This window comes from Anser cygnoides, chromosome 5, assembly GCF_040182565.1.
Source record: "Anser cygnoides isolate HZ-2024a breed goose chromosome 5, Taihu_goose_T2T_genome, whole genome shotgun sequence".
In the NCBI taxonomy this organism is placed as follows: domain Eukaryota; kingdom Metazoa; phylum Chordata; class Aves; order Anseriformes; family Anatidae; genus Anser; species Anser cygnoides.
This window is the reverse complement of record NC_089877.1, coordinates 41,989,120-42,000,272: the sequence shown is the minus strand read 5'-3', so window position 1 is coordinate 42,000,272 and position 11,153 is coordinate 41,989,120. Positions and strand designations below refer to the sequence as shown.

At 39.7% G+C, this 11,153-nt stretch overlaps 1 protein-coding gene across 1 annotated transcript; it reads right to left on the bottom strand.

Annotated features, from left to right (window-relative positions):
• Positions 1-1,129: 1,129 nt before the first annotated feature.
• Positions 1,130-11,140, bottom strand: PNN (pinin, desmosome associated protein). Its single transcript, XM_048059679.2, has 9 exons — positions 10,956-11,140; positions 10,599-10,670; positions 9,751-9,819; positions 8,122-8,194; positions 7,936-8,030; positions 5,900-5,975; positions 4,047-4,202; positions 3,824-3,962; positions 1,130-2,805 (listed from the first exon to the last, which is right to left on the bottom strand). The coding sequence occupies exons 1-9, from the start codon at positions 11,066-11,068 to the stop codon at positions 1,523-1,525; spliced, it is 2,076 nt and encodes a 691-aa protein (XP_047915636.1). The 5' UTR covers positions 11,069-11,140; the 3' UTR covers positions 1,130-1,522.
• Positions 11,141-11,153: the final 13 nt, after the last annotated feature.

Sequence of the window (11,153 nt, the reverse complement as noted above, 5' to 3'; positions counted from 1 at the left end):
GTTCAGCACTTCAGAAGTCTGTCACTACTCTGAGTTCAGAAGAAAAGTCCGAAAACTAACATCCTCCCAAACTAGAACTATACAGAAGTATACTGTGTTTCAGGAAAAAAAAGGGCATATGCAAGGCATTTGATGCATTAAAAACAGCCTATAGCTCATTTCAATTCTGAAATCTTTCCAGGACTTCCTGATCTGTCATTTGGACATCGGATTAATTCTCTTGCTGCCAAGACAGTCCAGATTATAAGTGTTACAGTGTTCAGATTATAACAGTTTCACAGTCAGTTATTAGGCATTAATTAAAACCTTTAAGAATGATTTTAGATACAGAGCTAAGGTACGGTCACCTGCAATTATGACACACACTTTAAATGTACAAAGGCAGTACACCTATCTTAGAGAAAAAGACATAGGCATCAGGAGAGTAGTCTACAAAGCCACATTTATTTGCACATGTACAGAACAGAGCAACGGATGTTATTGTTTTCCATACAAAATTATATAAAAACAGTATTCACCTTCATAGATAACACCATACCACTTTGAATTGTATTAAATACATTCAGAAAACATTCTTTCACACACACGACATTAGTATTAGGTAGTCCCAGGTAACTCCAACACTGCAATGTTATTATTCCTAGTGGTATGAAGGGATCAAAGATCAGACCGTAACTAAAAGAGACTCCTGGTAGGGAAGCAAGCTGAAGTCTTTCCTCCACTGTCCATCAAAGCAAGGAACATCATTAAACATAGTAACTACCTCCAGAACATAGATGAAAACACTACCAAAGGACCTGCAGAAGGCAGGTAAGAGTGGTATTCCAGACTGACTTGAGCTATCTTGGTCAGCATTAAGTGTTCACATTTAATCACTGCTTGCCTATGGGTAGGAAAAAGTTTCATAACTGGAATATAGAGTTGAGTAAAAATTTGTGATTACAGAAGAAAGCAAAAAAGCATAGATTCAAAGCAATTACTTTCCCTTCCTATCTAGCGCTGGAGAGATTACTCCCTTTAGAGGAGTCTTAAGATTCCTATTCTTACAAGGAATAGAGGGGAAAAGCAAAATTTTAAGTTTCCTGCAACACTGCTTCCTTACATATGATCTAAAAGGGGAATTTAAGTGTCAACAGGACATCTCGATTTATTTAAAATGCACATTTATTTCTACAAAAAAACAGTTTATGATACAGAAGAAGTGATCACACCAACTTAAAGATTTACCTATTAAAATATACAGAGGATCTTAATGAGTACAGGATATTTAAAAAAAGATGCAAAGGAGTGTTAATCTTTTATTTTTACATTTTCGGGAACTTCACATAATTTTGGTAGGTAACCTTTTACAAAATTATGTAAAAAGTACAAGAATGCCTGGTAAACAGTCTGCATTTTTCCAAAAGATTTTTTACAGCATGCAATTCTTAAGGCAGCCTTCTCCTCCTCCTTACAAGGAATCCTTTCAACTCAAATAATCTTCTGCTGCAAAGATTAAGCTAAGGAAGCTTGGTCTCTTCTGTTAACGCCTTTTGTCTTTCCTGTCTGATTTACGGTCTCTTTCACTCCGTGAAGTTCTCTTGCCTGACCGACTACTTTCTGATATAGACCTCTTTCGGTCAGATCTTGAACTTTTATCCTTTGAGCTTTTTGCATCTCTACTCCCACCTTTTGAGGACTTGTGACTTCTATCTACTCCTGAAGCATCCCTTCGCTTCCTATCTGCGCTCCTCCTGCGTTTTCTGTCTCTGTTATGACCTCTTCCTCTGCTCCGACTTCTACTTTCACTACTGCTAGAACTACTGCTGCTACTGTCCCTGCTAGTACTTCCACTTGTAGTGCTGCTGCTGCTGGAACTGCTCCGACTGCTAGTGCTGCCAGTGCTGGAACTACTCCCACTAGTAGTACTGCTTGAAGTACTACTGCTGCTACTGCTGCTGCTACTACGACTATGACTCTTAGTTTTGTTCCCTGCCCTACCCCTGCTTCTACTCCTAGTCTTAGTTTTAATTTCTACACTCAGTGTCTGACTCTGCTCTGTCTGTGCCTCGACCACCTTTACAGACACCACAGCATTTTCATCCTTATCTACCTGGGGCTCTGCATCCTGAACGGACTGAGACAACTGAGGTGACTGCGGCAGTGGCACAGACTGCTGCTGACATGGGGCCTCAGCCACAGATTCTGGCTGAGCTTCAGGTGCCTTCTCCCGTTTTTCTTCAGTTTCAGCTTCAGTTTCAGCTTTGATACCTTTCTCCTTCTCAGGAGAAAGAACATTACCCAATTTTTCCGGATGAGCATCACACTCCATTTCTGGTTCCACTTTGCCATTTTCATTTTCTACAGGTTCTATGCTATCTGCCTCATTGATTTCAACCATATCCTGCTCATTATCCACTGGCTGAGTATTTTCATTATCCTCTTTTACAGCTGTGACCTCTTCATGCTGACCATCCTGTTGCTTGTCATTTTCCCTCACCTCAGCCACCTCTTCTACTTTAATCTCCATTTCATTTTTCTGTTCTTCCTCTTCCTGGTCTTTCTCTGCATCACTATGCCCTGAACCTGTTTTTCCCTTTTCCTCCCCTACCTCCTCCATTTCTACATCATTGTGCTGATTACCTGTCTCCAACTCTTCCACCTGCTGAGCCACCTTACCCTCTTCCTGCTCCTTGTTCTGTTCTTGCTTCTTTTCTTCATTCTGCACCTCCTGCTGTTCTTTTTCCTTCACAGATTGTCTTCTGGGCCTGGCCTCCATTTTGTTAATCTGCTCTGCAAATTCATTGCGCCTGCTTTCAAAGAGTGCTGGGGGATAAAATAACAGTTTCAGACAGGTAGCTAGAGAAGCTGAAGTCTATTTTCTCCTTAACTACAAGCTAATAAGTTATCAAATCGTTTTAACTTAATAACTGCATCGTTATTCATTCTGAAGTAGCAAGCCATTCATGCATAATGAAAAAGACTGCTGGTTAACTTAATAAAACAAAGCAAGTTGGATAATCGGCTTAGCTGATTATCAGAGCAGTAAAATCCTAAATCTAAGCTAACAGAGTTTTTAACTTCATTAAAATCACTCCAACCAACAGTGTGTCAAAACAATACCTATATTCCCTGATATATAAAAAGGTTATTCTTCCTAAGGTGATCAAAAGACACTAAAAGTCAGCAGAAAGCAGATTAGACATTCAGGAAGTTTTAATAATGTAAGCTATTCAGACAGGTGAGTTAGCTTCTTTTATCCCCCACCCCAGACAATGAAGAAAACTTCTTTAAAGAAAAAAAAATAAAGATAAGCTCCATATAATCAAAAGAACAACAGGACTACCATCACCCGCAGTGTTTTAAATTGTTTTGCAAAAGGAAAATATAGTCGTCCTGTGAAACAAAGAAATGAACACGCATTAAGGTAAAAAAAATCATCATAAATTTCTAGCACTGTGCTCAAGACAAAACTTCCCAGCCCTCTGTAAAGAAACCTGCATTTCCTCGGGTCTCCAATCCATAAAAATCAGCCTTTTTAAAATGGAATTTGTTGCACTGGCATACACCTAGATACTAAAGTTAACAATAAGGACATTTTAAACACATACTTCTGAGTTTATGTATATTCCTCTTGACTTTTTGTAAGAGAATCAGAGCACAACCAACAAAATTAAGTCACTGAACGAGTTATATTGTTACTTATGATGAACACCCATGCAAGAATATATAGTTCATCCTGAGCATGAAATTACTGTACCTAAGCTCAAAGACTTAAATTTGTGCAGCAGACACCAAAAGGAAGCAAGAACAAACGCAGTCTTGTATCATAAAGACCACTTACCATTCATCTTTTTCTGTGACTCTTCCATCAACTTCTGTGTAGCAGGACACATTCTGCCAGGTATGTAGAATAAGTGAGGTTTTGTCTTTGTCCTTATGTATTTAATTATTTTGGCGTTATGTTCATTCCATTCTTCTTGCTGAGAAATTAAAGAAAAGACCTTAATATCCCTAATAACATACATTCTAAACAAGAGAAAATTGAGAGCAAAACTAGGACTTACCAACTGAGCAAGCTCAACCTTTTGCTCCAGTAACCGCAGCTCTGTCTGTTTAGCACGTCTTTCTTCAAACAGTTCTCGCCTCTCATTTTCAACTTGCTTTCTTTCTTCCTCTGCTTGCACTTCAAGTTTTTGTTCAATTTCTTGTCGTCTTTTTTGCTAGGATAAATAAAGAACTATCTTAATATTCCTCCTAAATCAAGAAAAGCATTCTAGTTTGGTCTAACTAAAGTTATTTAAGGGCATTCCGAAAAAAAACAAATAAGGAAGTCTACTAAATTAGTTAATGGAGGAAGAGCGCCACTGCTTGCTGGCACAATTTTTTTTTTGGGGGGGGGGGGGGGGGGGGGTGGGTTAACTATAAATTAATGTGCCCCTATGGCTTTCTATCTGCTTTTCTATCACTCACTTTGGATTTGAATTTTCAACATGACCTGTAAGATTTTTTTTTTTTTCAAATGGCAGAAAAAAATAGATTCCCTCCACCTGGAGGGAAGAAAGGCAACAAGCAAATGAAGAGCTAAAGGCTGATGTTTGTGACCAACAAAATAAATGACACTGCAAATACTCTGAGTATTGCTGACATTAATTAGAGGACATTAATTATGTTATTGTAATCCAGGAGTGCCCTGTTTGTATGTCCTAGACAGCCATATGTTCAGATTATAAAATAATTGCCTAAATATATATATGTATAGTTTAGTGCCTGGACAAAAAACAGCTGTATCATAAAACTCCTTGGGCTTCCACTTTGACTTATAGTAAGATTTTATGTATGAAGAAAGCAACACATTCTCAGAAATATGCTGCAATGAAGAGGAACTCCTCAAAGTCTTTTTATGCAAACATCCAGATATAAATTATACTGGGACTCCATATTTCCAGACCATCCCTTGCAATAGCTTCCTTTTCTAAAGGCAAACAGGCAACAAAGAACTTTGGTCTTCTTCAGGCGCTACAATGCTAGTTAGATAAAACAGCAGGATATCCAAATACTGAATCTGGAGGCAATCAATATCAACACTGCAAGCCAGCTATACTAAAACCACACAGAAGAGGTTTTAAACTTTAAGATTTTGTATCTGCTTCCATGAGACTGCTAAAAGTAGTTTTTTCATAAACATTTAAAACACTGTTTATAATCTACAGCTTATTGTTAACTGAATAACCCATTTAGTGCAACTGTAAGAAATACCATGACCTTCACAATTTAAAAGGTCATACTAGATGCAAGATACAGATGCAAGTTTTTTTTTTTTTGAAGTTACCACTAAGCTATGCAAAACCTCCACTTCAGTACAATTACGTATTCATTTACAGGAAGAGTAATGCTTATTATCTGTACTATGGGGCGAACAGCCACTTGTAGTCAAACAGAAGGCATAATGCCATATATTTCTGTATACTTGGCTATAATTTAAACACACAGAACACATCAGGGTGGGTACTGATTCAGCAATATCATTAGTCACAGAAATATCCTACGAACAATAGTTTACCTGATTAAATTCCAGGTATTTTGAAATGTTCCAAAAATAACATCAATAAAAAAAATCTATTTTGTATTTCAAATGTTTTAAAGATGAACTGAAATAAAATCCAAAACATTGCCTTACCGCTTCTGCAATGATCAGAAGGCATTGTAAGGTCATGAAATTATGTTAGAGTCCCTTTCCCGCTTTCCCACCCCCAATTCCACTACATTAAAGCAAAGAAAAACCCTTTTGCACTCTTACCAATTTGCTACACCTGCAACCCACACCATGGGAATTTTCATTCCTATTTAAAGCAGCTTAATCACACCATTTTGCTTTATTATTTACAAGCAAAAATTTGATGAAATTAAAAATAAATACCCTTTCAGTAGCAACTGTGGACTCCTGCTTAAATTTTTGAAGAGTGCCCATCAACAAGCCAAATATACGTCGATTCCTGAGAAAAAAGAAAACAAAAAGTTTGAGTTTCAGTTCAAGTACCAAGATTTGTATTTGTATAAACAACCAGAGAAACTTTCCCACCTCAGAGATGTTTATTTTTAAAGGCCTAGTACCAGTCAAGGCTGCTAGCAATAGAACACAAACTGACTGTGCCAACAGTCGAAGATATAATTTACACTGACATATCACGTTTTGCCTAAGAGCAAGACACAGCTCTTATCCATAACGCAGCACATTTAGCACTGCGAAAATCAGGAGCCTGCACATTTCACGTATGAGAATAATGACACTAAGGAAATATTAAAAAATTCCAAAACCCGAGAACTGACAAAAAGACTGAGTAAATACAGTGTGAGGAAGAACACCACCACCCCACTAAGAAGATTAAGGACAACAGGAGCCACAGGGGAGTGAAAGATTATCTGCCACAGTCTACCTAATATCTTATACAATGAGACATTGCACTGTTGGATGAAATCACAATTGCTCTCATCAAATTATCAGTTGTTTTGATAAAATTTATCTAAAGTAAAATTCTTAAGGAATTCCTTTCTTCCAAACAACTAATTTCTTGAATTTCACCTTCTTTCTTTCCATTTAACCTCCAATAGTGCTTTTACAGTAAGAAGCCGACTGTCTTAGTTGCCTTGAACTTTCACCCAGTTAGAAGAAAGGAAAGGCTGCTCTTCTCTCAGTACCACAAAGCTCAACTGCAGTGGTACAAATCTAGCATGGAGAGGTGAAGGTACTTGTAATTGAAACAACAAAAATAGGAATGGGTAAAGAACAGGAAGCTAGGGATTACTTGGTCAAGAGTATCTGTATACAGATGACATCCCAGATGGCCCTGAGCAAAACCAGAGTTCACTGGATGCTGTCCTCCTGAAGAGCCTCTTTCTACCACAAGTCACGCACAGAGCAAGCGGTTATTTCTTACCGTTATCTACCCAGAAGACTACTGAAATGGAAAATGCTAAAACCTGCCATTCCAAATAGACAAACTTTTTGTGCCAGAAACTCTATGAAGTCCACTAAGGATTCTGAAATCCTTCTGTAAGGAAAGCAGTTGGGAGCAGGTGATGGAAGCAACAGCAGTCTGTTAGTCATGTTGTAACTGCAAAAGATCAACCTAAGTGCCTTTTTTGTGCAAATTAATCTCTGGTCCTTATCAGAGAAGCTTGCTATAGTTCATTACTCCAGCCCTCACTGTATTTGGGGCATAAGGTATTATGGCACGAGGTGAGCTGCAGACCGAAGCAGAACTTTAGTGAGCTACCTTAACACAGAAAAAAAAAAAATCGGAAAACAAAGATATAAGTAGGAAGAATCTAAGGAGGCAAAAGGAAGGTCAGACTGTGCACAGTAACAAGCCTGAAAGTATTAAGAGAAAAGAAACACATGATGGAACTACTCTGTAAAAAAGGAAAACCCCACACCCCAAAGCTTTCTTCAGTCAACAAAAGAAGTGTTGCAGAATCACCTGTGCTGACTTTGATAATTGGTCATTTAAGATGCATCTTCTCTAGCTCTATAGGTACTTGAGGAACAATTGGTTACTTCCAAGACACACTGACAGAATTTTCTACAGTGCAAAGCACAACAGAGTGGATGTCCCCAGATTCAGATTCCAGTTTTGTTTCCGATTTTAACTCTCCAAAATGTTAAGGTGCCAATGAAGTTGTTGTAAAGATGATCTGTTACAGTAATGCTAGCAAACGTATTCCTTTCTGAGATTCTGTTTCTCAGGCCATCTGCCAGCTATGTTAAATGAATGATGTGTTGTTACTACAATTTTTTTTTTAAACCTAAACCAAATTTATACCATTGTGGTTCCTCTTCAACACCGTATTTTGATATGTAACACCATTTGTATAATTTTTTTAAAATCTAAAACTACTTTCTAGACTACCACTCAGAAGCACCACCATCAGTGCTCACAAAAAATTTCTACCTACCTTTGTTTTCCTTTTTCATCCATATTTTGATCTTGTATAAGGTCTCGACGTGTTCGCTCTTTGGAGGTAGCAACAACAGAAGATGGCAACGCTGGCTACAACAGCAATAACAAAAACTACTTAGTTCATGTTCCAGGTAAGCATGCTTTTTTTTTTTCCTGTACAGCTCCTTTTGTCACCTATTACCTTTTTAATATCATCATCCTCTGCGTCGCTTTCTTGGCGTGATTCTCGTCTTGTCCGGCGTTCTCCGCCCAGCCTGAGGAAGAAAAAGCATTAGTGGTCACTGGAGAACATATTTTAAGGACAGCACCTACTCTAACACAAGAAAATACAAGTCAGCATGTATAGTCAGAACAACCAATGATTCCAGTAAAATCTGTCATTGGAACAGTGGGGAGATAAGTAGAGCTTCTGCAGACAATCTATCGCTGGTGTAAAAAAAAAAGATTGTGACATAAAAATGGTTTAACTCTTGATCTAATTTGCATTGTAAAGTAAAAAAAAAAAAAAAGGAAGAGCCCACATTACTACCGTATTTAACTTTTGAGCATGTCTTTGGATTTTGTTTCTTGTTTTTAATACTTGCCTTTTTCTTTTTTTCCAGAATCTCTAAAATGGTTATTTGTGTAAGGAAAATATATCTTAATGCATTTAAATATTTCTTAAAGAGGTCAGTATGATTTTTTTTCCAAATTCAAAATGCTACTGAAATTATCTAGCTGAATACCTAGAAAATGGGTTAGGGCAGACAGAGCACTTAGTTGGGAATTGAGTACTTGGAAAAGCTGAAGTTTTTAAACAAAGAACAACAGGGCAATCTGTAAATAAAAGTTATTTTCAACTTTCACTCATCTTTGTGGCATAGCCCTTTATTACTGGTAAAGCCACTTCACAATATTCTTTTTGCATAACTCAAATTCAAAAGCAAGCCTTGCTTTTTCAAGAACTACCACTGCATGTAAGTGGTCTGAGAATGCAATTCACTATAATCAAAGCCACAGTCGATGGATTTGCATCCAGTTGTGAAAGCTTGAAATTTGAGTCTGTTGTCAAACTGTATGCATTAATGTTATCACAAGGGAAACCTCAGTAACAATTCGATTTGTGTCTACTGTAAAACAAATCCAGGCTACTAAGCAAAATGTAAGCAGATAGTACACCAAGTAAAACAGAGAATTCTGTAAGTTTTTAATCATGCCCTTAGAAGCTGGCACTTACTTCCATACCTATATTCAGAAAACTCTGCCCAATACACTACAGCCTGCAACAAAGAGGTCTAGTAAGTTAAAGGGGGAGTTATCTGTAGGAGGGACAAAAAACACTTTACCACTGCATTAGAGAAAGTACACAAGAGGAAAGCACTCTTCATTAGAGCGAGTGGAAGACTTCAACACCTTTGAATTTTGAATCCACCATAAACATACAAAGTTCTTGAACTCCCCACACAGTTCCCTCCCCCAGTGATTCTAAAGACAGCACAAGGGCTTGAATCTGGTGAAAATTAAGTTGTGCATTTACAACTCATCTCCATTGTGCAAGAATCTTTGCATTGTTATATCTGTGTATTACTGCTCTAATCTGTACATTACTGAGAACCTTTATAGCACCATAGAATTTGGAAAGAGATTTCACCATAGACAATTGCTATCATCAAAAAACACTTCCCACAAGTCTTGAGCACTTAACCCATTGAAGAAGACAGTAAAAGTCAGCAGTTATAAAATATCTAGAAGTAAGAATTGCTATTTAAATTTACTGCTATGAACTCTCATTCTAATAAAACAAGTTCTCTATGTCAGTTTTTGTACCTACCTACTGGATGCCCCTTCAAGATCCCTCTGTTTGGCTGGGGGTCCTCCTCCACTATCCGAGAATCCACGCCTAAAAAAAACCACTTGGGATCTCAGAACAAGTCATGAGTTTTACTCAGCTCTGTAATCATGTGGCTATTGCTACAGCAGTATTTAAACATATTGCTTGTTGACAAACTAATTTAAATTTGAATTTCTGCACTTATTCAAATGAGTAGCCACCCTCATAGAAACAACTCTATTAGGTTCAAATATTCCAATTTGCAAAAGTTTTCAGAATTATGACCTAAACAACAATCTAATGTTGAAATTTAACAAAAAAGTCGACTACGTAATGTATTAAGTAGGCATCCCTGAACAAAAATCAGCTCTTCGTTCTCAATCTACTGGGAGTGGGGAGGGAGAAGGGAGAAGGAAGAAATTGAAAATCCACAAGAAAACATGAGTGCTTTTAAATTCCTGTCGACTTTAACTTTTTCTATTCCTCCTAGAAAAGCTACCAGTTTCTTGATTACTGAGACACTTTGAATAGACAATGCCCCAGACATCCCACACAATGCCTCCCTTCATTTCGAAGTTCCACCTCAATTTTCAGGCAAAGGGCTGGAAGCTTGGGGAAAACCACCAATTTAAAACTGCTGTAACGCAGAATGAAAAAATCCCTTAAATTTCAGAGCACGATATAAAACTCCAAATGCCCTTGTAGGCCTCCCACCCGGCTTTCATGCCCGCCTGCTAAAACAGCGACACTTGAGAGCTTACAACAAGCAAAGCGAACAGGGAAGACAGCAAACCATCGCCGCGGGGAAGGATAAAGGAACCCGGCGGCCGCCTCCCGCGGCTCCTTACCTTAGCAATAAGCTCCCTCGCCCTCTACCTCCACCAGGGCCTGAGAGGGCCAGCAGTCTGTTCTGAGGGGGCCTGCGGGAGACAGCACCGTCAGCGGGCTCTGCCCTGGAGCCTCCCTCCCGCTCCCCCGCGGCCACGAACCCAGGGGGAGCGGGCACCGGGGCCGCACCGGGAACCCTCCTCAGACACCCCCCGGGCTGCCCCTCACAGAACCATCCCCCCCTCCCCCCAACCGGGCTGCCCCTCAGAGCCCCCCCGCCCCTCAGAGCCGCCCCAGCCCCCTCACAGCACCCCCCCCCCCATACCGGGCCGCGCCTCAGGGACCCCCCCCACCCCGCCCCCTCGGGCCCCGCTCACCTCACATCGTTGGGGTCCCTGCCCGTGAGCTTGCGGATGTTCTCGTCCACGTGCTTGAGGCTCTCCTTGGCCTTCTCGAGCTGCTCCTGCAGCGCGCGCACCGCCACCGCCATCCCGCCCGCAGCGCGGCGCGGCCTAGCCGGGGCCCAGCGCGAGGCACCGCTGGGTAATGGGGAGGCCCCGCCCAGGCCGCGGAGC